This window comes from Emys orbicularis, chromosome 6, assembly GCF_028017835.1.
Source record: "Emys orbicularis isolate rEmyOrb1 chromosome 6, rEmyOrb1.hap1, whole genome shotgun sequence".
NCBI classification, from domain to species: domain Eukaryota; kingdom Metazoa; phylum Chordata; order Testudines; family Emydidae; genus Emys; species Emys orbicularis.
In genome coordinates this window covers 57,163,338-57,189,575 of record NC_088688.1, presented here as the reverse complement: position 1 = coordinate 57,189,575, position 26,238 = coordinate 57,163,338, and the positions used below count along the sequence as shown (strand labels likewise).

Sequence of the window (26,238 nt, the reverse complement as noted above, 5' to 3'; positions counted from 1 at the left end):
TTTTTTAAATTGCAAGACTCATACCAATTGTGATCTCCAGCTTGGAAAAAAAATACTTCTGTCTAGAAATCAAACTGGACTCAAGACTCCATTTTTCGTTTTTAATCAAAACTGTGAGGCTGTTTTAAAACTGAGAACTTAAAAAACATGGGAACACGTGTCAGCCAGCCCCGCCCCCGGCTACGCTGCCGCAGCCCGCAGTGGGTCGGGGCGCCGCGCAGGCTCCTCCTGGGGGGCGGTGGCCTCGCAGTGCGGGGCTGTGTGCGGCCCGGCATGTCGGCGCTGGAGTGGTTCGCGCACAAGCCCCTGGGCGGCGGCATCTACTGGATCCAGGAGCGGTTCTACGAGTCCGGCAACCGAGCCAACATCTGGCTGGTGCGGGGCTCGGAGCGCGACGTGGTGATAGACACCGGCCTGGGGCTGCGCAGCCTGCCCGACTACCTCCACTCGGCCGGGCTGCTGGGGCCGGGCGCCGGGCCCGGGGAGGCGGAGGCGGAGGGCGGGGGCAGGAGGCCGCTGCTGGCCGTGGCCACCCATGTACACTTCGATCACGCGGGCGGGCTGCACCAGTTCGACGAGGTGGCGGTGCACAGCGCCGAGGCGGCCGCGCTGCTCCGCGGGGACAACTACGAGACCGTCACCTGGCTGTCAGATAGCGAGGTGGTGCGGCCGCCTAGCCCCGGCTGGAGCGCCCGGCAGTTCCGAGTGCAGCCCATGCAGCCCACCCACATCCTGCAGGAGGGTAAGGGACAGGCGGGCAGCCCCGCTCCGCCGGTGGGCGGGATGTGTGTGAGGGAGAAGAGTGGGGTCTTCATGCGGCGGGGAGGGCGAGCGGGGCAGAGACGGCTCCATAGGGCACTTGCGCTGGCGTCTTTATAGGGGTGTGTGTAAGGCGGGTAGGCTGGGGTAAGTTGTGTCTGTTGGGCATGTATGCGTGCGTGTGCTTGCACACACGAAGAGGTTGAGCTGGACACTTGTGTAGGTTACCAGCACCTACGTGTCTGTGTGTAAGTAAAGTGGGGCTAAGAGGGTGAGTTGTGCATCTCTGTAAGGCAACAGGATGTAGGTGCATCAGTGTGTGTTGTATCTGTATAGTACATTTCTACACTGATACCCAGCATGTGTATGCCTGGAGAGATGGGCTCAGGAGGTTCATCTGCATGTGCATGCCTTACTGTGTGTGTTTGGGGGGTATAAGAAAGTACATCTGTGTAAGACTGTGTCTGCACTATTGTATGTGAGAGGTGTGCATATGCTGTGTTTGTGTCTTTAATACACGTCCATGTGTGCACATCTGTTGTATACCTGCGTCAGTTCACCTGTGTTTAGTGCTACTAGATTAAACATCAGCTTATATACAGTGCATCATGTTTCTATGTATCTAAATATATACTTCACATTTATAGTGTTAGTATATTGTACGGCACTCGAATATAAAACATTTTTTTAATATAAAGGGCATCAGTGGATATGATATGCTGTATCTGTGGTGTATTCATATATGTTTGTACTACATATAGTAATCAGTCAATTTATATGAAGTGAATCATATATAATGCATCAGGATGTATGTTTATGGTGCATGTCTATATAGTGCCTGTTAACCAGTGTACCTCAATTTCAGCTAAAGGGCTTGATTCTCTGCAGCCTTGGCTTTGTCAGTCTTCTACACCTGTGCAAAGGTGTAAAATGCTAATAGCAATATGAGTCTGAGAGAATTCTGATTTTGGTATTGTTTTACACCCCCTTTTCATGTGAATGACTGCACAGGGTGCAGGGTAGTGGAGAATTAGGTCTGTGGTTTACTAACGGAAATTATTTTTATCAGCTGAATAAGGCAAAAAATATTCTTCCACGTCTGTTACAATTCTGACTTTCCTGCATACCTCTGGGGAACAGAGGAAAAACATTATAATGCTCCTCTTTGATCTAACCAGATACGATGGGGAGCAGGCTACTGATAACACTGCCAGGAATGGTGTCACCTCTCAGTTTTGTCTCTTCTGTTACAGGAAGTCTTTTCACTGAGGGTGAACAGAATCTGGATCTAAGGCGAGAATTGTCTATCAGTCACCAATAATTTGGAGAAGATGTGATGATGCATGCTTCCATCATGTACAGCAAGGGTAGTCAAGGCAGCCCCGGGGGACAAAACTGGATTGTCAGATGCTTTTGAACAGATTGCAAAATCTTTTTATTTACTACTTATTTTCATTACTGGTTTTGTATTATTTTCTCTGGAGTCTGGACCTTGACTATACCTTGACCAAGAAATTTGGACCTTGACAAGAAATAATTGATTACCCTAATATACAGTTTCATGATGGAAGTAATAATTCAACATTATCTGTTAATATGAAAATTTCATGGTGAATTTTCTTTCAGAATTTCTTTTGATCTGTGTTAGCTTTTGTATTTGGAGTTTGGTTTGTTAGTTGGATGGGCATTGGAACTGACTTACAGATAACAAAAGTGGGGAAGATCTGAGATTCCGAAGCCTCAACTCCCCCTCAATTATTTTATACTGAGAAATCTCCCTCTATTGCATTAACAAAATGACTAATAGGTATACCTATATTTTCCCCCCATTGATCTCAGAGCAAAGGAAGCGAATTTAGCTTTATTCCTTCCTCAGCGGCAAAGAAAACTGGTAGAGAATATGCAGTGAAAAATAAGGTTTCAAATCTGTGATAAACTATATCACAGATGATTGTCAGTTAGGACTATCCTCCTGATGAGGCTTGTTTGGGCTGCAACCTTCATTTTGAAAGAAAATGGAATCTAACCAGATGAAAAGCAAGGAGCTGGTAAATATCTGAAACCAGGGAGGCTTTTGAGTTGCATACTTCAGCCTACTGATAAGAGAGCTAGTTATAAAACAAGTGTGTATATGAAAATAATTAAAATTGGGGATTGATTTCTCCTTATTGGAGGCAATAGTTTAAAATTTTGAAAGTGTTAAAATTGTAATAAATTATGTTTAGTTGGATTGTTGTGCTTCCCCCTGCACTCTAGCAATAAAAACCCTTTATTTCTGGAAAGTGGCGAGTGGTACAAGGTTGGGGAAGTCAACTTTTAGCTGTGTAATCACCTGTTGACTACACTGTCTAGCCTTTTCTTATTCTATACCTATTTATAATCCCACTTAGTATAAATTATTCAGTTTCAACTGTTTTTCCTTATCTTGTCTGAAATTGTTGTTAAAATGTGAACACTTCTCTTCTCCCTCTATTTGAATGATTTTAGTTTTAATATTAATAGGTACCATTCTCTTTTTAAGAAACCAATTCCATGGTATTTGGATTATTTGAACTCCTTGGCCCTAGAACTGTTTGTGATAACCTCCATGCTGATTTTGTGCCTTATGAAGAGTTGTGTTTGTTGATTTACAAGAGCTGGATTGCAGATTTAAAACAAACAAAACATCAGAAGCACTCTGCAAAGTTTATTACACTCTATACAGATACGAGAGTATAGTGAGGCAAATTAAGGGTCTTACCAGTTCAGAGTCTCAGGGCAGGTCTACACTTAAGGTTTCCAACTGCTGCAATGTTTTAACTCTGATTTTTCTGAAACAGCATCAATTTAGCCATGTTACATGTATTTAGTACTTTGTATTGATGTTTGTATGTGTAAAATAGCACTGTTGTTGGATAACAAATGTATACCATAATATACAAGGTAAGCAACAAGGCAGAGTTAACATTGTTAGACACTTTAGCTCTGCATTTTGTGACCTATGTAATTTATCAGCCCTAACAATTAATTGAGGTTAGTTTTTTCCATGCATCCGAAGAAGTGGGCTGTAGCCCACGAAAGCTTATGCTCAAATAAATGTTAGTCTCTAAGATGCCACAAGTACTCCTGTTCTTTTTGCGGATACAGACTAACATGGCTGCTACTCTGAAATTAGTCATATGAAATCTCTCAGACTACTAATGCCACTTTAATTTGTTCATCCTGTCTAAAATTTCACTGATTTTTAGCCTAAATTGTCTTTGTTTTATCCTTGTGTAAGGGGACTGTTGCCCCCTTACTAACATTCAGTGGGGGTGTTTTGGTTGGCTAGCTCCCAGCACTAAAAGGGGAAGGGTCGATGGCAAATCAGGAGCCTGAGACTGACAGTCCCCAGGAACAATGGGGAGAGGCCAATGCTCCAGATCAGCCTGATTGACAGGGTGGGCAGGCTAATCAGAGAATCAGGAGGCGAGGGGGGTCCCGTCCTCTGTGTGAACTGGAATTGCCTGAGTCAGACTGAGTGGGGCCCAGCTAAGGAGAGAGCAGGGGCCCGAGCTAAGTTGCTGGGAGCAGAGCTGCAGCCCCAAAAGCCAGAGCACAGCCCAGAGAGAGCAGACCTGCCCTGGGAGCAGAGCTGCAGCAACCAGAGCCAGAGGGGCCAGACAAGCAGCCAGGAAGCAGGTCAGAGCTGGGAGCAGAGTCACAGAAGCAGCCTGCAGAGCAGACCTGTCCTGGGGGCAGAGCTGTAGCAACCAGAGCCAGAGAAGCAGCCCAGGGAGCTGGAGGCAGAGCAGGAGCAGCAGCAGCCGTGCTGAGGCAGAGTGGAGCTGGGGCTGGAGCCGGGGCTGGAGCAGTCCGGAGCTGGGTGCGGTGAGCAGCTGGGGAGAGCGAGGGGGACCCTGGGCAGTGGGCCCAGCACAGGGAGACGCCTCAGCCAAGAGGCCTTGCAGGCCAGACTTGGAGGGGGATCATAACCCCGACTGGGCAGGGGCGACGCTGGGAAGAAGGGTCCTGCCACCTAGAGCCTGAGAGCGTGTGGCCACCGCCAGAGCAAGCGTCCAACCTGCAGCGTCTCTGCAGCACAGCCAGGGCCTGAGAAGGAGCCTGGGACCTACAAGGAACAGACTGTGAACTGCCCTGATGTTCCAGAGACACTGCTTGTGATGTTCCCTGCCACAGAGCAGGGTGATGGGTTTTCTTTTAACCTTTCCCATTTTTCCTCATTCTTTTTTTAAAATTAATTGTTAATTAAACAACTTGTATTTGCTTTAAATTGTTTGAAATGATCAGTGGGTCAGGGAGGTGCCCAGTGCAGAGAGAGTACCCTGGAGTGGGGACACCCTAGCCCCTGTCCTGGGTGACCACAGCAGGGTTGGGGGTCGAGCCCCCCAGGAATCCTGGGCCCAGCCTTGTCGGGGTTTACGAGGACTCTGCCAGACAGGAGAGTGGAAGGGGAGCCCTCAAGGGCAGGGAGGCCTCTGGGTAAAGGAAGTGGGAGTGAGGACTCAGATCCTTTCGCTAGCCCACTTCACCGGGGTAGTGCAGAAGCCAGGAAAGTTCCCCACAATAGCGGGACCATTCCCCCGCTTACACTTGCATTTTTTGTTCCTACACTTCTGGTGTACTTCATTTTCTTCAAGCCAGTCTGATGATTGCGCCTTAATTCTGCAAGTGCTTTCCTCCTCTTTGAATTCGGGCTGTTACATGCTGTCCATTTCTTTAGCCTCTTTCAATTTTCTTTCTAGTATGATGTTATTTTGGGTCTGGGAAGCCCATTGGAGCACTTCACAGCTCCAACTTCCTCATTGCCACTATCATCTGGTTCACCACTTTGGCTATTCTGTATCTTCTATATAAAATTATCAGTGTTCATGCTATTAAACTATTATCTAGGCCTTCCATACATATCCTCAAAAGGGAGTTTGGCTAACACCAACAGCCCCCCAAATAACTTGAAACTAACTAACTGGGTAGCAAATTTTCACGTAGAGACAATACTATTTCCCTATGCTATGCACCGGGTAGTCAAATCTGCTTTGAGTTATAATGTTGTGATATTGGTGAGATCTCAAACCTTTGGCCTGGCATAGCAGCAGTGATAAGTAGGGCCCTACCAAATTCATGGCCATGGAAATCTAGTCTCCCCCAGGAAATCTGGTTATTGTAAGGGTGTCACGGTATTGCCACCCTTACTTCTGTGCTGCCTTCAGAGATGAATTGCCAGAGCGTGGCGACTACTGGCCCAGGAACTGGGTTTTGTTCCAGTTCAAGCCACCAAACAAAAATAACGGTTCAATTACTGGTTTGAGCCAGTTCAAATAAAATTTTAGTTTCAGTGGAAATAAATTTTAAAAAGAGTTCAAACTTAAAATGGAAACTCTTTTGAATTTTGACCATTTATTTATTTTTTAACTTTAACTTTACATGCGTTTTCCTAGTGGTTCTGCGTTGTCAACTAAACAGTTTTTTTTTATGAACAATTTGTTTGAGAGAACTAAAATAATAACTTCTAATATTTGCCCATCCATATTGGATCTTTTCAGTGAAAGGATAAGTTTGGGGTATTGGCCCTGCCTCAAGTTGGGCAACTGGAGGGGGAGCTGCCCCAATGTTGTGGATGGGTGGGAGGAGGCCTGGCTAAGGGGGAGAAGGGTTGGGTAGCCATTAACTCTCTTCAAGTGCAAGGAAAAAGGTATTGTTAACTTCTGGGACCAGGGAGCATTCCACATCTTCTCTCCCCAGTGGGAAGTCTCAGAGATGGACCTTCTATCGTTCTCTGGATCCACTGCTTCCACATGTGTTGTGCAAGCAGTTCCTAAGCTTCTCATCTTCTTTCCCACTCTTGTAGGCCTCATTCTCGTCTTGTTATACTGAGGCATGCCTTTAGGTATGCCTATTTGTTATCTTGTTGTCTTGTTTTATAAAGTAAGATCACAGTAGTTTTTTAAATATTAAGCCTAAAAAAAATATGAAACCTTTATTTTAACCAGAAACCCAAATAATTATTTTAAAGTTCAGGTTCAGTAGGTAGGACAAATTCATGGTTCAGGTTTGGTTCTAGTTCAAATAAAAATACTGGTATGAACTGGTTCGTCGATTCCCTGGCTAGGACTAGATGTTTTGTAATTTCTCCTTAGTCTTTGGACTACCTCGTGCATGATGGCATGTTAAACATCCTTCTTATTTTAAATTAGCTTCACCACTGTCATTACGAAGGTCCTGTATCATGCTTGCCATCCTTTAAGTTGTGGAAGATGATGGAATTTCCTTTAGAATTAGTTAATCACTCTTTAATCAGCAGCTTTTATGGAGGTATTTGTTGAAGTAAGTCATGTCTGTCCCTGCTCTCATAGTCTAGGCTTTGAAGTTGTAAATCTTACTTTTAACCACTTCTTTTAAATTAACTAGAGATTTTTTTTTTAAAATGAATAGAAAATCAATGTTCAAATGCTGAATTAGCTATACTGTCTGACCTGTTCTACATCATCAACCTGAGCTTTTGGTGAAACTATCAATGCAATGGCTATTTCACTGAAAAAACATTCATAGCTATGGTGATAGTGAAACAGTTCTTAAAAATCTGTTTTGAATATGAACTAAAATATGACTACTACAACTTTCCTTTAATTTCGTATATCTTAGTCAATACTGGTATTCTGAAAAGTAGTATATTTGGGAGCCAATTTTGCTTCCATTGTAATCATGTACATTGTTCCGTCACTTCAGATCTCAAAATAACTGTGTTGGAGTCCAGAGAGATAGCTAAATAACAATAAATTTTGAAAGACCATAAAATCCTCGGTATTAAAAATGCAGGAGAAACCGAAGTTGGGAAATCAGTAGATTTTTAGAATGTATGTTTCTTTCTGCCCAAATTTCTTCATAGTTCAGATCACCTGATTAAAAATTAAGTCCCATTCCACATTTTCTTTCCAATGTTTGGTCTTTTTAGAGGATATATAATTTGCTTACTGCATAGATCTCTGTATACACTTTGGTTTTGGCTTACAGTGCATAATAAATGCATATATTTTCCCTTAATATATTTAAATCTGTAGGGGACGTGATCAACCTTGGTGACCGACAACTGACTGTCATGCATATGCCTGGTCATTCAAGAGGAAGTATTTGCTTACACGACAGAGATCAGAAGATATTGTTCAGCGGAGATGTTGTTTATGATGGATCGATGATTGACTGGCTTCCCTACAGCAAGATAAGTGATTACGTCACAAGTTGTGAGCGTCTTATAGAATTAGTGGACAGAGGTCTTGTGGAGAAGGTGCTTCCAGGGCATTTTAACACCTTTGGAGCTGAAAGGCTGTATCGTTTAGCTTCCAACTACATTTCAAAAGCTGGAGTTTGTCACAAAGTTTCTACCTGTGCCATGAGGTCCATTGCAAGTTTAGCTCTTCATGTGACAAATTCTAGAGTCACTTCTTAGTGTCGGTTCATTTTGTTAATATCAGCTATTGTGAAACCAAATGGCTTGTGAGCTAGTGTTGAAAGAAAGCAAACAAAAGCAGTGTGTGTTATTAAAGAAAAGGCAGACTGATAATGAATGAGTCAAAGATTCTTATTTTTGCTTGCTTTTTTATTTTATAAATAACTTCAGCTATAGCTATGCAAAAGCTACTATCTATCTTTTTTCTGTTTTTCAAGGCATGTTTGCACATGATTTATGAATGCCATTAGACTGCGGTTTGAAATATATTGTTTTATTTTTGATATTATTCTGATGGATATGTATGATATGCCAAAATGAAATGTTTGACATTTATGCCTGAAACTTAACTGTTTTTATGTGGTGTTAGGTTAAAGGCTCAATTTGTGTTTAAAGTGTATTTTTAAAATGGCTGAAATGTAATTTAGCTGTTAGTGCTATATTTGAAAAGATAGCTGTAACATTCCATTGTCCTATTATAAGTACTGAATTCAACGTCCAGTACATTGTTTATTACTTTTAAGTGAATGTAACTTGAACTGTTTACTATTTGTTTATAAAGTATTTCAGTACATATTGTTGCTTTTTGAAGTAAAGTGCATTGCATTTGAGTCTCTGTTGTTCGTAAAACAGATTAAATGCATCCATGAAAATTGCTAAGACATATAATCATTTCTTCATTAAAATTGAAGTGTTATTTTAAATGATGTTAAACAAGTTAGTTTATATGTGCATAATTATTTAACAATTTAAATGGACACTGTCTGATTATTTTTATATACATATATTTTACCTTCCTAACAAGTTTGACAGAGTTTTGTTTTCAAATTTTGTTTTTCCAGTTTAGCAAATTTATTTTATTCACTATGTTTAAGTGGAGTTTAAAAATTAACCTACTTCTTTGTTTGCAATTGACTTTATACGAAGAGATGGTTTTATGTGATCATACCAAATTATATTTTGGGCTCTATTCAGAAGAAAATTATCTATGGCCTTTCTGACCTAACAAATTTTGGGAGAAAGAATGGTCTGCTATGGAAACTAATCACAAATTAATAAGCACTCTTGCCCAGAAGTTATGGAAGTGAAGATCTTACGTAAATCATCTCTCCTCTTGTGGCTGTTTACTTCATATATTCTTCACCAAAAGCAGCACTACAAAGAGTTTAATAAAGGCATGACACATTTATTTAGATTTTAACAGTGCCTATTTAATGTAAGCTGGAGCAAAACTGTAAGTGGGCAGGACAGATCCACTAGACTGTGGCTAGTCAGAGGACAGATTAGCAATTATGTTCTGGTGGGTTTTTTGGGGGGGGGGGTGGTGTTTGAGGAAGAAATCTATATTCCTTTATTTGATTATGTGAAGAAATGTTTACTGTGGATGATAGTTCTTCCTGAACTAACCTCAGAAATGAAGCTATTTAACTCAGTTGCTACTTTTCTTTAATACCAGAGAAGAAAGGCAAAAAAAGTGGGCCTGAAAAGTCAGTCACTTAGTGAAGGGCCACAAAATAAACTTCAGATCATGGCCTCTCTTCTTTTCAGTTGACTGACATTTTCTCTTATCCACATATATTTAGACTGCAATGAGCATTATTCTGGAAAGCAGGCAGGCTGGCAGTTGGAGAACTGTTGTGGGAAGCAGAAAATTCAAAATGCCTGAGGAAGCATATTGTAGCTACCAAAGAAGGTTGGGTTTATATTGAATTGTCTGGGTGACTTGCAGCAGCTGTTGGAACAGGACTCCTTGATTCAGTAACTGCTAAGAAAGGATGTTTTGTACTGTTTAAACACAGAATTTGTGCTCCAGCATCAACTATTTCATACTACAGAGTCCTTGACTTCACTGGGTGTTTTGCCAGTGTCAAAGAGCAGTAATTATCAATAATATCAGTAAATATCAGTAATTGTCAGATTTCTTCCTCCATTAATTTTTGCCTAAATCGGTAGTGGACCCAGTATAAATACAGTCTTGGAATGGTGTTTAATAGTATACTGCTGCTCCAGATACACAGAAAATCATAGTTTTGTGGATCTTAAAATAGCAACTATTTTTATATTATAAGAAATAACTTGTTAGGCAAGTAATATCCTCTCTATAAAATATCTGGAGGCCTTCCTCTCTGATTATATTTTTTTTTAATTGTCAGATTTTGATCTTAAGAGTTTGACAGTGTCCCTTTCACATTACTTTGATTAAATATATTTAAAATCGGTTAAGTTTAAGTATAGCAAAATTTGGGGTGTTTAGAATTATTGTTTGTAAAAAGTCTCAAGCACTGTCTGTGTTAATTAAGTTTGTTGTTTTCAATATTGTGGAGGTTTTACAGAAAATATTAAACTTGGTCTGTCTTCTATCAAAACTTTACTGATGTTGGCTCTCTTTTCTAGATAAAACTGTATTGCATCTTATTTTGCCATGGATACTCATAATAAGTGTTATATCATAATAGTATCCAGTTATAATTTCCATATGTATTAGAATCATAGAAATATAGGGCTGGAAGGGATTGCAGTCACCCAGTCCAGCCAACCACACTGAGGCAGGACCAAGTACGGTATATATCTAAGGTGTTTGTCTAACCTGTTCTTAAAATCCTGTAATGACAGTGATTTCACAACCTCCCTTGAAGCCTATTCCAGTACCTAACTATCCTTATAGTTAGGTTTTCCCCAGTATCTAAATTTAAAATCTCCCTTGCTGTAGATTAAGCCAATTACTTTTTGCTCTACCTTCAATGGACAGGGCAGTCATCTTTACAATAGCCCTTAATCGGTTTAAAGACTTATCAAGTCATACACACGTACTGTTTTCTCAAGACTAAACATGCCCAGTATTTAACCTTTCCTCATAAGTCGTTTTCTAAACTGTCTAGCATTTTTGTTGCTCTTCTCTGGGCTCTCTCCAATTTGTCCACATCTTTTGTAAAGTGTGTCACCTAAAACAGAACACAGTGCTCCAGCTGTGGCCTTACCCGTGCGGAGTAGAATAGAATAACTAGCTCCTGTGCCTTAATGTATTTTACTATATATTTTAAATGGAATATTTTTCTTTAATAACAAAAAAATTAAGATCTTTGTTCAAATGGAAGAGGATATTAAATGTAAATTTTATAATTACATTTCTATCCTAATGTAAACTGCACTGTAAACTTACTCATGATGGACATGCTGCAAGACATGATTTGGTCCTTTCTTTAGTAATGTGTTTGTACAAAAAAAAGCATCTTAAATTTTTCAACAAAATCCACACATGAACATTATATAATACAATTTCCTTCTTTTATTAGAAAAAGCCTGCTGGTAGGAAGCATCCCCAAAAAATAGGAAATACAGTTTTACACAAACAAAAGGATGTGGAGGATGTGTTACCCTAAATTTTAGATGCCAACTAAATTAGCCTACAATAGCACTTCTAATTTAACAAAAGGGTAACAAGATTGTGGCCCGCCTGAAAGGAATTGCCAGTGTTTTACCAGGGGGCTTGTCTCTGACCTGCAGAGGGCAAACTAGTCTTGCTAACCCCTGGAAGGACACTGATGCAGCCTTCTGCTCAAGGATTGACACAAGCAGAAATTCTTTGAAAATGAAATTTATTGAACAGAAAGAATTTTAAAAAATTTACTAAAGCAAGAAAAGATGCATAGGATTTAATAAAATACAATTATATTTAAGAATTATACAATAAAGTGGTGCAGCAAAATAAGACAGACTGCATAACATACCTAACACATATAGAGCAGAGGTCCTCAAACTGTAGTCTGTGAGCTCCATTCAGGTGGTCTGCGGATAGTTCCCTCTAAGATGTGTAGCCGCCCAGGCACGCACAAGAGAATGAAGGACCATCCACCTAATTAGTGGAGCTGTGCAGGTGTGACTCCACTAATTAGGTGCCTGTACCCTGGAGAAAAGACGCACATGTAAGGTGAGATGGTGGCCTTGGGGGGAATAAGGGGTAGGTGGGAGGGGACAGGGGGGTGAGAAGAGGGGGTGGGGGGAATTTGGGATGTGCAGGGCTGCGGTGGCTAGAGAAAGAGGCGACTTTCCCCACTCCAGGGCTGCGGCTGCCGGGGAGAGATGGCCCTCCTTCCCAGCTTGGGCTACCATGGTGGGGGAGAGAGGGAGATACCTGCCCCCCCTTCCCAGCCCAGTGGCGACCCCTCTCCTTCCCAGCCCCAGCTTGGGGGCTGCCACGGCGGGAAAGAGGGCACATTCATCGCATTAGAAAGGTAAGACTACTGATATTAAATGAGTTGTGTGCTTTTATTTGTAGAACAAAAACAGTTAAGGTTTTTTTATATAGCAATTTTATCCAAAGCGCTTTACAATAGTTAGCTAACGGTACAAACAACATTTGGAAAGATCAATAAGTGGTCTGCTGAAACCCTCAGCAATTTTCAAGTTGTCCGTGGGGGGGGGGGGGGGGGGAATTGAGAACCACTGATATAGAGAATACAGTAGTTTCAATGTAACGTGCATATAAAGATCCCACATACAAAGGCTTTTAGTCTTAGCGTTACAATCTAACCCTGTACTTAATACAATGTAGTATACATGGCCTCTATATACACACACAAAAAATCATCATATTCACAGATTTAAAAAGAAAACATTTATTTAACACTAACACTTAACATCCAGTGAGCACTGGCCAAGGGGTCAGTGGGCAGGGGAGATCCCCAGGCACTCTTAAAGAAAATAATTTATAAAATTACTGCAGTGGTCCCCAACCTTTTTCAGCCACCGTGGACTGTGGCTGGCGGACGAGCATCCGCTGAAATGCCGCCGAGAAGCGACAATGTCAATAGGCGTCGCCGCCGAAATGCTGCTGACAAGCAGCGTCATCCAGAGGCGTCGCCGCCGAAAATTGGCAGCATTTCAGCAGCGACGCCTCTGGAAGACGCTGCTTGTCAGCAACATTTTGGTGGATGCTCATCTGCCGGTCAGTATACGGGTGCACATAGATAGGGACCACTGAATTATTGTTACACTCACACTAAAATCCCTCTGACTCATCTCAGGTCTTTCTGGTGTGTCAATATAAAAGACGAAGATGTCTGTCCTGGAGAAAAGGGTCTAGCTGATAATGACATTTTCCTCTGTCTTTATTTAAATGTATATCATAAGGCTGAATTGCATCATTATTACAAACATATCCAATTCCCTGTTCTTCCATACAAGCCTCAAGTTCAATGGTTTTCCAAGTCTGATTTTGTTTTATTGCCAAGAATTTGTTTTCTGTTGATTGCATCATACTGGTGTTGACATTTAACCCAAGTGATAAAATAGGAGATATCCATTCAATTTAGGCATCAGACATTATATGCAGGTGCTTGGTTCAATTGAGCATTGTAGGTGAAGTTTAGCATCTCCCACTGAGTTTTTTTTTTTTTTCAGCCTCAGTGGCATATTTCCACATTGTTTCTTATTTCTAGAGGTAAAATTCCACTCATTCCATCTCCTGTAATATCTTGAAAGCATTTTCCTCTTTCAGTTACCAACATTTCAGTCTTAGAGATTGTCTACATGTGAAAATTAATCCAGAATAAAAGGGGGTGTGAATGTAAAGCAGATTTAACTATTCCTGATTAACTCCATGTGTGGAGGCTTTTATCCCAGAATAAGAGTGCATTATTTCAAATTACATAAATTCAGTGACAGGTTTCAGAGTAGCAGCCATGTTTAGTCTGTATCCGCAAAAAGAACAGGAGTACTTGTGGCACCTTAGAGACTAACAAATTTATTTGAGCATAGGCTTTCGTGGGCAACAGCCCACTTCTTTGGATGCATAGAATAGAACATATATTGAGGAGATATATATATACACACACACATACAGAGAGCATGAAAAGGTGGAGTTGTCTTACCAACTCTGAGAGGCCAATTAAGTAAGAGAAAAAAAACTTTTGAAGTGATAATCAAGATAGCCCAGTACGGACAGTTTGATAAGAAGTGTGAGAATACTTACATGGGGAGATAGATTCAATGTTTGTAATGGCTCAACCATTCCCAGTCTCTATTCAAGCCTAAGCTGATTGTATCTAGTTTGCATATCAATTCCAGCTCAGCAGTTTCTCAGTGGAGTCTGTTTTTGAAGCTTTTCTGTTGCAAAATTGCCACCCGCAGGTCGGTTATTGAATGACCAGACAGGTTAAAGTGTTCTCCTACTGGTTTTTGAATGTTAGGATTCCTGATGTCAGATTTGTGTCCATTAATTCTTTTGCATAGAGACTGTCCGGTTTGGCCAATGTACATGGCAGAGGGCCATTGCTGGCACATGATGGCATATATCACATTGGTACATGTGCAGGTGAACGAGCCCCTGACGGCATGGCTGATGTGATTGGGTCCTATGATGATGTCACTTGAACAGATATATGGACAGAGTTGGCATCAGGCTTTGTTGCAAGGATAGGTTCCTGGGTCAGTGTTTTTGTTCAGTGATGTGTGGTTGCTGGTGAGTATTTGCTTCAGGTTGGTGGGTTGTCTGTAAGCGAGGACAGGTCTGTCTCCCAAGATCTGTGAGAGTGAGGGATCATCTTTTAGGATAGGTTGCAGATCTTTGATGCGCTGGAGAGGTTTTAGTTGGGGGCTGAAGGTGACAGCTAGTGGTGTTCTGTTATTTTCTTTGTTGGGCCTGTCTTGTAAGAGGTGACTTCTGGGTACTCGTCTGGCTCTGTCAATCTGTTTTTTCACTTCAGCAGGTGGGTATTGTAGTTTTAAGAATGCTTGATAGAGATCTTGTAGGTGCTTGTCTCTGTCTGAGGGATTGGAGCAAATGCGGTTGTATCTTAGAGCTTGGCTGTAGACAATGGATCGTGTGGGGTGTCCTGGATGGAAGCTGGAGGCATGTAGGTAAGTATAGCGGTTAGTAGGTTTCTGGTATAGGGTGAATTCAGTGAATTAACCTAATTTGGAATAAAACTCTTACTTTGGAATAAGAATGTCCACCCATGGAACTAGTCTGAAATAATTCCCCATGTAGACAAGTTTGAGCAAGCTGTCCTTGTCATGTAGCCAGTGTCATGTTAGTGGGGGTATCAGTTGCATCTATAATAAATCAGAAATAAAGCTGGGTGTCTTGTGTATTTTTGGCAATGAAACAACGTGTCTCAGCACCTCTCCAAGTGGTCTCCTGGATTCTGAAGAGGAGGGGGAACAGAATAGTTCCTTGTGGAAGCCCACAAATGAAGACTTTCCTGGAAGAGGAGCAGTTGCCCATCAATACGCTCTGAGCCTGTTGGAAAAGAATGATTGGAGCACTATTGCTCTGATGTCTGGGTCAGCAATGCCTTGCAGTTGACAGTCAAAAGTTGGAGAGGTTACGTATTATGAGATCTGAGATTGTCCTCTCTTCATCCCTTAGTATTACTAGGGCTGTCTCCATGCCATGTCCTGGTCTGAAGTTGAATTGCAGGGCATCCAAGATGTCAGCAAAAGTCATACCTAGTTGAAACATGGCTACCAGTACTTTCTGAATGGTTTTGCATAAGAGTTGGAGATTCTCAGTCAAATGCTGCCTTTCTGAGAATCATGAACATTGTTACAATTTTCAGTAGGATTTTCATTGACCATTTCTATTAGCAGTAGGAACAGTTTTCTTTATTGCCATTCCTCATCCCAGAGAGTTTGTGTCAAATATTTCTCAGCGTTTCTTCAGCTTCATTGTGTGCCAAACATACACAAGTGGCAGAGTTGGTAATGTCATCTGATCCGCTACATAGTTTCCTTCCTGTGTGCATTCATCTCAACTCTTTTGTGAAGCAGGAGGAAAGCTCTTCACAGCAGTTGGCAGTGGTTTGGTCCAATGTTAGGAGCTTCAGGTGCACAGTACCGCTCAAAAACAGGAACGTAATTTTTTCCCTATATTTTTCAACATCAATTTTATTTCAGTTGCTTTCTGGGTTTGTACATTTTTATGTATAGAAATTTTAGATGCTTGTATGAGCAGTGTTCTACATTCAAATTGTATTGTTTTGTTATATCAAACTAAACCTTGTGTGCCGTAACTTCACAGCAGAAACTGTATTATGTTGTAGCAGTCCTCAGTCAATGACCACGGAGTGTCTCTATTTTTTTTAAATTGGCAAATAAAATGTAATCTTTTCAGTTACTTCTAGTATCCTAGTTTCTCTTTATCTCAAACAAACACTGCTGTCATCAGGGAACATCTCTTCCTCTGCAAGAGAATTGTGCTAGAAAAATAGGAAATCTCACTGCTAAGGATGAAATTTTCAGGAGCAGGAAACAAGGCATCTCCACTGCTGGGTCCCAAACATGTATCACTAGCGATCAAAATGAACCTTAGTCCAACTGCTCTTAGAGCAGAAAAATAGCCGCAATCAAAGGAAATGAAAAATGAAGATGTAGGAGAGAAGGAAAAGGCATAGGCAGGGAATTATGGATGAAGAAAAATAAAAAAAACTTTTCAAAGTTAAATTAAGGACAGAACAGAGTCCATTTTGACTAATTTTGTGTTTCTTAATTATTGTACTTACTGCCTAAGTACTACAGTGATTTCAGTAATATCTCTCGTGTCTGAAAAATTGTACTGTGTGGTATTTCAGCATTTCACTTCCAAATGGAACCAGAAGCATGGAGAACTGAAAAATAATTGGAAAACAGTAATTAAACGTTATTTGAACTTCAAGTGATATTTGGTTCAAGTTATGGTGATGGTTTGGTCAGTTCATATTTTATGTAAATCAGTTAATACAGCCTTAAAGAAAATACAACCAAATTATAGTATCTTGTCACTGCTATTCCTTGCCTTTATAAACACAGTAGTTATTTAGTGTTCATTAGCTATAAGCCTAACCAGTGTAAATGCAAGTAAACATATTTGTTCACTCATTAAGATTCACCAGTCATTTCATAACAAGTGACTGAATAAGTGACAGATACACGCCATCTGGTGGTTTACCTGCATATGTACAGCTTAGAGCTCAACCATCATTCTCCTTTTTTAGGAAATCTTTTTCCAGTGTTGTCCTTTGATAACTAGCAGAACAACAGAAACATTTAAAAAGATACTGAAAGGGAGCAGATCCCTCTGAAGAATACATCAAAATAACATGAAAGTGAAACTACATGTGAAGTTAGAAATTTCAAGATTTAGCTAAATAGCTGCAGAATGTTTCTCTTTATTTTCAAACCATCTTATCACTGTGGTATCCAAGAGTATTTTCAGTGATTTGTTCTGAAAAATCAATATTTGGTTCCTCAAGCTCCTCTCTTTCATTAGCTGCCAACAACATGCAGGGGCTATTCCAGTGGTTTAGAGGTTAGCTTCCATTCTGTGTGTAAGAGTGCATGAGTAAGGGGGGAAATATTAAACAAGGTAGTAGACAGTAAGGAAAAGGAGGAAAAAAATAGGAGGGGGCACAGTAAAGGCCACACTCAGCAGGGAGGGAAGCCTGGGGTAGAGGGCAAAGCAGAGAAAAGCAAAGGGGGGAACAAAATGACAAAGACCACAAAATGTAAATGGAAAAGAGACAGGAGCAGGATTTGCCTACAAAGGGAAGGGAGGCCATGCCCATGCAATAGTAACAGAGATGCTCTAGGAACACAGCCGGTGGTGAGTATGTGATGTGGGAGCTGGAACGAAGATCCACTAAGCACATCCCGTACAGTCCACCAAAGATCCATTAGCTGGAAACAAACTTCATTCTCTACTGAGCTGGGCTGGATTCAGACTGGTGACCTAGAGGGGAAAGGCTCCAATACATTAGTGTTCTAAGGCATTGAGCCCTCCTATAAGTGAATACTTAAGAAGGGGTCCTCACTATTGCTGACCTCAAAAGTTTAAAAATCATGAACCAGACTCCAAAAAACATGAATGTAAAAAAAAAATGATTCTGGTCTATTGTCTGATTTCTGAACTCCTAAAATTGCCTCACATGCATTGAGGATGGGCAGGAGTTCAGAAATCAGACAATAGACCAGAATCATTTGATTTTTGGAGTTTAGTTCATGACTTAAAATTTTGAGGATGGCAATAGTGATTACAGTGTTGCCAAGTCTCACAATTTTATAGTGACAAGGACCATTTTGGTCCCCACTGTCCGAGCTTTTGCTAGAAGACCCAGCTAAAATCAAGGCCCCATATGCTAGGCATTCTTCAGCCACATAATAAAAGACAGGCTTGGTTTACATGGGGAGTTTAAACAGGACTAAACACCTGTTTACACGGGATACAATTCATTATAGCGCACTGACTGCATTTATCACAAATTCTGGAGTCCTCTTTTGAAGTGTACTAACTTTGCTGCAAATCAAGTTAATTCGGTCTGTTGTTCATGTGTAGGCAATGCTACTGCAAACTGCTTTGGCAGCCTTCCAATTCTTATCCTACCCTACTTTTCAGGTAACCATTATTGGCCTCTGTTTACCTGCGTGCCCTCCCCTGTTCTGGGGTCAAGTTGACCAGATGTTCCCTCCCCTGTTTATAAGCTGGAGTACAGCCAGATTTTGTCTATTTGCTCCTGGATTCCATTTTATCACAATAGCTGTGATAATATTCCAAGAGCCCTACAATATTCCTTGAGCAGCTTCTTGGAGCTGGGTTGAGGCAGATCCTGTGAAGGAAACCTTGGCATGTCTTTTTATAATTTTTGTAATAAATTAAAATATAAATATTAAGTTATTATGTTATAGTGTTGTACTAGCTTCTGTTCGAGGTGCCCCATGGCTGCAGCTATTCTAGGCGGATGAGAGCTAGAAGATTTTCTGAGTCCCAGGTCCCTGCCTCGCTCCCTCTATCAGCCCATGCTGTCTGTCCCTCGGTCTTCCATACACCTTTTCAAAATGGTGGATACTCTGGCCAAATAATTGGCCTCTATCTCATGATGAAGCCCCAGTTAGTGACCATTTTCAAGACCACACTCTGGAAGGCACATGCCCATGTATCTATTTTTCTTTCCCCTTCCCTTTGCTTGGCAAATGATATCTTCCCCTCCCCCATTTGCCACCTCAAAATGGTGGCTGGCAGCATATCACAGTTGCAGCTTTTATCCCCTCCCTGCAGGGGATTCAAATAAGGAAAACATTCTTTTGTGAAAATTGTAATGTTTACTGAGGCAGTGGTTACAGAAAAAGAGTTTGGTTAGCGTTCTCACTTTACATGAGGTAGACATTGACACTGCATGTCTGTAAAAGCGACAAAGAGTACTGATCCCCTACAAATGCCCTGTAAACACTCATTCTTACAGCCTGGTAACAGTGAATGCTTCAGGCAATCATTGCAGAACCCTATCTATTTTTCTCTGCACGTTCAACATGTCTGTAGGGGAGATAAAGCAAAAGGTAAGGCTGAAAAATTGTTCAGAGATTATGGGGAAAAGCTGCGTACCCACCCCCTCCACCCCTCTCCGGGGAAAGCTTGCAGTCAGAAGCTCCTTTTTCCCCACTCCTCCAGCACTTCTAGAGGAACCATCTTGGTGAATAACTTCACAGCATCTCTCATTGGTCTGTCCTTTGCCCTTTTTAAATAAGGTCACTCTGCCTCCTACTCACCTGCCTCAAGGTAATGTCATCCAGGGTCAGGACAGCCTAAATGTTGAAGGGATTTGTCATAACTATAAAGGGAAGGGTAACAGCTCTCCTGTGTACAGTACTATAAAATCCCTCCTGGCCAGAGACTCCAAAATCCTTTTACCTGTAAAGGGTTAAGAAGCTCGGGTAACCTGGCTGACACCTGACCCAAAGGACCAATAAGGGGACAAGATACTTTCAAATCTTGGGGGGGGGGGGGAAGGCTTTGGTGTGCTCTTTGTTTAAGGGGTTGTTCGCTCTTGGGACTGAGAGGGACCAGACATCAATCTAGGTTCTCCCCATCTTTCTAAACAAGTCTCTCATATTTCAAACTTGTAAGTGTAATAGCCAGGCAAGGCGTCTTAGTTTTACTTTGTTTTCTCAACTTGTAAATGTACCTTTTACTAGAGTGTTTATCTTTGTTTGCTGTACTTTGAACCTAAGACAGAGGGGGTCCTCTGAGCTCTAAGTTTGATTACCCTGTAAAGTTATTTTCCATACTGATTTTACAGAGATGATTTTTACCTTTTTCTTTAATTAAAAGCCTTCTTTTTAAGAACCTGATTGATTTTTCCTTGTTTTTAGATCCAAGGAGTTTGGATCTGTATTCACCAGGGAATTGGTGAAAAGTTTCTCAAAGCTTCCCAGGGAAGGGAATGGTGGCAGCGGACCAGAACTAAGCTGGTAATTAAGCTTAGAAGTCCTCATGCAGGCCCCCACACTTGTACCCTAAAGTTCAAAGTGAGGATACAGCCTTGACATGGTGGCAGAGCGGTGGAGATAGTTTTAAACCCAAAAGCCAGTAAGATTTTTTTTTTCCTTCTAGCTGCTTGGAAAGCAGAGCTGAAGGTAGATGCATATCTTATCTCTCCTTGCCTGAAGGCAGAGGTGTTAAGTTTTTTTAACAAGAGCCTTTGTTAAGAGAAGGGTTCAATTAATGAGCAAACTGACTGGTAAAAGGAATTTACAAGTTGAATTGTTTTTTTCTTTTTCTTTTTACATCCTCAGAAGTAGCTAGTTAGAAAGTCTCTGTTAACTCAGCAGCAGCCTGAGCTAAGTGCATCCCAGTTTCAGTCAACTGCAGAGGGGTGTGACCCAGCACAAGAAAACAGGAAAATGACTACCAAAGAAGTAGCTAACAAAATAGAACTGGCCAAACTAGAAGCAGAAGAAAATGAAAGAAAACATCAGAGACTGCTTCAAATTAAAAAACTTGAGACAGAGCAGAAAGAAAGAGAAGAGAAAGCCAAAGAGGAGGCCCACAAGAGAGAGATGGAGCTGGAAAAAGCCAAAGAGGAGGCGAGAGAAAAAGAAAGGAAGCATGAACTGGAAGTAGCAAGGGCTAGGCAGGATGCATCAGACCATCCTAGCAACTCCTCTCCAGGTACCACTTCCCATCCCAGGAAATTCCCCACCTACAAGGCAGGCGATGATACTGAGGCCTTCTTAGAAAATTTTGAAAGGGCCTGCCTTGGATACAGCATCACTCCAACCCAGTACATGGTAGAGCTGAGGCCGCAGCTCAGTGGACCCTTAGCAGAGGTGGCGGCTGAAATGCCTAAGGAGCACATGAACAGTTATGAACTTTTTAAAAACAAGGCCAGACTCAGAATGGGGCTAACACCCGAGCATGCCCGTCGGCGGTTCAGAGCCCTAAGGTGGAAACCAGATGTGTCATTTACCCGGCATGCCTACCACATTGACAAAAATTGTGATGCCTGGGTATCAGGAGCAAATGTTAAATCTCTGGAAGATCTGCTTTCCCTAGTAAAAATGGAGCAGTTTTTAGAGGGTGTTCCTGAGGAAATAGAAAGGTACATCCTAGACAGGAAGCCCAAAACTGTAACCGAGGCGGGGGAGATTGGAGCCAAATGGGTGGAGGTGGCAGAAAAGAAAAAAAACCAGTAGCAGTTGGAGTGAATACCAGAAGGGGCAAGCCGAAACAAAACCTTGCCACCGGGGACAACCCAAGGCCCCACCCACATCCCAAGGGAAACCCCAGATGCCTTCTTACCCCACCCCACCAGTCTCCACCAACCAACATCGCCCCGGTGATACCTTAGCAGGGCGATGTTTTAAATGTAATGAACTGGGACATATAAAGGCTCACTGCCCCAAGAACCCCAACCGATTACAGTTCATTACACCACAATCACACCAAAGATCCCCAGACCCAGATGCCTCTCTCGTACCCTCGGAGCGAAGGGAAACCTTGAGAGTGGGCGGAAAGGAGGTTATCGCTTGGAGGGACACTGGGGCACAAGTGTCAACTATCCACCAATCCCTAGTGGACCCCAAACTCATCAACCCAGAGGCTACAGTGACAATTCAACCCTTCGTGTCACAGTCTGTAACCTTGCCTACAGCCAAGTTGCATGTCCAATACAAGGGCTGGTCAGGAATGTGGACTTTTGCAGTCTATGACAATTATCCCATCCCCATGCTGCTGGGGGAAGACTTGGCCAACCATGTGAAGCTAGCCAAGAGGGTGGGAATAGTCACCCGCAGCCAGGCTAAGCAAGCTTTCACCCCCATCCCTGTTCCTGAGCCGTCCACCAGGGCCCCGTCTGTGTTACCAGAGACCCAAACAAAGGTGGTGGAACCGGATCTCCTGCCAACGACTGCAACAGCCGTAGTGGATCCAATCCCAGAGGCCCAGCCAAAGCCAGTCCCAGAACCGGAACTGGCAACGCAGCCAGCACCAGAACCATTGCCAGCACTGAGTCCAGCGCTTGCAAACCCGTCTACAACTCCAACACCAGAGGGCACCAGTGAGCCTGAACTGGCGGAAGCAGCAGATAACCCTACCCAAGAGGCTCAGCCAGAGCCTGAAATACCACATAGTGCACCAGCGGACAGCGGTTCACAGTCAATGGAAACAGCCCTAGCACCTGCATCGCTTCCAGAGGGACCAAGCCCCAGTCCACCGTCCAAGGAGGAACTGATGTCTCCAGCATCAAGGGAACAGTTCCAGGCCGAGCAGGAAGCAGATGACAGCCTTCAGAAAGCTTGGGCGGCGGCACGGAGCACCCCACCGCCTCTCAGCTCTTCTAACCGATCCCGGTTTGTTGTAGAACAAGGACTTTTATACAAGGAGACTCTTTCTGGTGGGCACCAGGAAGACTGGCATCCTCAAAGACAGTTGGTAGTTCCCACTAAGTATCGGGTAAAGCTCTTGAGCTTAGCCCATGATCATCCCAGTGGCCATTCTGGGGTGAACAGAACCAAAGACCGGTTGGGGAAGTCCTTCCACGGGGAGGGAATGGGCAAGGACGTTGCTAATTATGTCCGGTCTTGTGAGGTGTGCCAACGAGTGGGAAAGCCCCAAGACCAGGTTAAAGCCCCTCTCCCGCCACTACCCATAATTGAGGTCCCATTTCAGCGAGTAGCTGTGGATATTCTGGGTCCTTTCCCAAAGAAGACACCCAGAGGAAAGCAGTACGTACTGACTTTCATGGATTTTGCTACCCGATGGCCGGAAGCTGTACCCTTAAGCAACACCAGGGCTAAAAGTGTGTGCCAGGCATTAGCAGACATTTTTGCCAGGGTAGGTTGGCCCTCCGACATCCTTACAGATTCGGGAACTAATTTCCTGGCAGGGACCATGAAAAACCTGTGGGAAGCTCATGGGGTGAATCACTTGGTTGCCACCCCTCATCACCATCAAACCAATGGCCTGGTGGAGAGGTTTAATGGAACTTTGGGGGCCATGATACGTAAATTCGTAAATGAACACTCCAATGATTGGGACCTAGTGTTGCAGCAGTTGCTTTTTGCCTACAGGGCTGTACCACATCCCAGTTTAGGGTTTTCACCATTTGAACTTGTGTATGGCCGCGAGGTTAAGGGGCCATTACAGTTGGTGAAGCAGCAATGGGAGGGGTTTACGCCTTCTCCAGGAACTAACATTCTAGACTTTGTAAGCAACCTACAAAGCACCCTCCGACACTCTTTAGCCCTTGCTAAAGAAAACCTAAAGGATGCTCAGGAAGAGCAAAAGGCCTGGTATGATAAACATTCCAGAGAACGGTCCTTCAAAGTAGGAAACCAAGTCATGGTCTTAAAGGCGCTCCAGGCCCATAAAATGGAAGCGTCATGGGAAGGACCATTCACGGTCCAGGAGCGCCTAGGAGCTGTTAACTATCTCATAGCCTCCCCCACCTCCAACATAAAGCCTAAGGTATACCATGTTAATTCTCTTAAGCCCTTTTATTCCAGAGAATTAAACGTTTGCCAGTTTACAGCCCAGAAAACAGATGACGCGGAGTGGCCTGAAGGTGTCTACTACGAAGGAAAAAGGAATGGTGGCGTGGAAGAGGTGAACCTCTCCACGACCCTGGGACGTCTGCAACGACAGCAGATCAAGCAGCTGTGCACAAGCTTTGCACCGATTTTCTCAGCCACTCCAGGACGGACCGAACGGGCATACCACTCCATTGACACAGGTAATGCTCACCCAATTAGAACCCCACCCTACCGGGAGTCACCTCATGCCCAAACTGCTATACAAAGGGAGATCCAGGACATGCTACAGATGGGTATAATCCGCCCCTCTAATAGTGCATGGGCATCTCCAGTGGTTCTAGTTCCCAAACCAGATGGGGAAATACGCTTTTGCATGGACTACCGTAAGCTAAATGCTGTAACTCGTCCTGACAACTATCCAATGCCACGCACAGATGAGCTATTGGAGAAATTGGGACATGCCCAATTCATCTCTACTTTAGACTTAACCAAGGGGTACTGGCAAGTACCACTAGATGAACCCACTAAGGAAAGGTCAGCCTTCGTCACCCAGGCAGGGGTGTATGAATTCAATGTACTCCCTTTCGGGTTGCGAAATGCACCCGCCACCTTCCAAAGACTTGTAGATGGTCTCCTAGCGGGATTGGGAGAATCTGCAGTTGCCTACCTCGATGATGTGGCCATTTTTTCTGATTCATGGACAGAACACCTGGAGCACCTGGAAAAAGTCTTTGAGCGCATCCGACAGGCAGGACTAACTGTTAAGGCTAAAAAGTGTCAAATAGGCCAAAACAGAGTGACGTACCTGGGGCACCAGGTGGGTCAAGGAACTATAAATCCCCTACAGGCCAAAGTGGATGCTATCCAAAAGTGGCCGGTTCCAAAGTCAAAGAAACAGGTCCAATCCTTCTTAGACTTGGCCGGATATTATAGGCGATTTGTACCACACTACAGCCAAATCGCCACCCCGCTGACAGACCTAACCAGAAAGAAACAGCCAAATGCAGTTCAGTGGACTGATGAGTGTCAAAAGGCCTTTCACCAGCTTAAGGCAACACTCATGTCTGACCCTGTGCTAAGGGCCCCAGACTTTGACAAACCATTCCTAGTAACCACAGATGCGTCCGAGCGAGGCGTGGGAGCAGTTTTAATGCAGGAAGGACCGGATCAAGAATTCCATCCTGTCGTGTTTCTCAGCAAGAAACTGTCTGAGAGGGAAAGCCACTGGTCAATCAGCGAAAAGGAATGCTACGCCATTGTGTACGCGCTGGATAAGCTACGCCCATATGTTTGGGGACGGCGGTTCCAACTACAAACAGACCAGGCTGCGCTACAGTGGCTTCATACCGCCAAGGGAAATAACAAAAAACTTCTTCGGTGGAGTTTAGCTCTCCAAGATTTTGATTTTGAAATACAACACATTTCGGGAGCTTCTAACAAAGTGGCTGATGCACTCTCCCGGGAAAGTTTCCCAGAGTTAACTGGTTAACAATTGTTCTTGGAATGAAACATATTGTTAGTTTTTATATAATCAGTAGTATGTCTAAAGGTACATGTGTCTTATTAACTCTGTTTTCTCCTAGAGCTCCAGGAAAAAATGACAGCCAGTATGGAACCGGACGTCCAACACTATCTGTGATTTGGGGGACGTGTCATAACTATAAAGGGAAGGGTAACAGCTCTCCTGTGTACAGTACTATAAAATCCCTCCTGGCCAGAGACTCCAAAATCCTTTTACCTGTAAAGGGTTAAGAAGCTCAGGTAACCTGGCTGACACCTGACCCAAAGGACCAATAAGGGGACAAGATACTTTCAAATCTTGGGGGGGGGGGGAGGGAAGGCTTTGGTGCGCTCTTTGTTTAAGGGGTTGTTCGCTCTTGGGACTGAGAGGGACCAGACATCAATCCAGGTTCTCCCCATCTTTCTAAACAAGTCTCTCATATTTCAAACTTGTAAGTAAAAAGCCAGGCAAGGCGTCTTAGTTTTACTTTGTTTTCTCAACTTGTAAATGTACCTTTTACTTGAGTGTTTATCTTTGTTTGCTGTACTTTGAACCTAAGACAGAGGGGGGTCCTCTGAGCTCTTTAAGTTTGATTACCCTGTAAAGTTATTTTCCATACTGATTTTACAGAGATGATTTTTACCTTTTTCTTTAATTAAAAGCCTCCTTTTTAAGAACCTGATTGATTTTTCCTTGTTTTAAGATCCAAGGAGTTTGGATCTGTATTCACCAGGGAATTGGTGAAAAGTTTCTCAAAGCTTCCCAGGGAAGGGAA

The 26,238-nt window shown here is 42.9% G+C and overlaps 1 protein-coding gene across 1 annotated transcript; it reads left to right on the top strand.

The window, feature by feature from the left end:
• Positions 1-273: 273 nt before the first annotated feature.
• On the top strand, positions 274-10,542 carry MBLAC2 (metallo-beta-lactamase domain containing 2). Its single transcript, XM_065406204.1, has 2 exons — positions 274-742; positions 7,797-10,542. Exons 1-2 carry the CDS (start codon positions 274-276, stop codon positions 8,180-8,182), a joined length of 855 nt encoding a protein of 284 aa, XP_065262276.1. The 3' UTR covers positions 8,183-10,542.
• Positions 10,543-26,238: the final 15,696 nt, after the last annotated feature.

Coding starts and splice junctions, on each gene's coding strand:
- MBLAC2 (XM_065406204.1), top strand. CDS start 274: ATGTCGGCGCTGGAGTGGTTCGCGCACAAGCCCCTGGGCGGCGGCATC. Junction 743..7,796: donor CACCCACATCCTGCAGGAGG/GTAAGGGACAGG, acceptor TTAAATCTGTAG/GGGACGTGATCAACCTTGGT.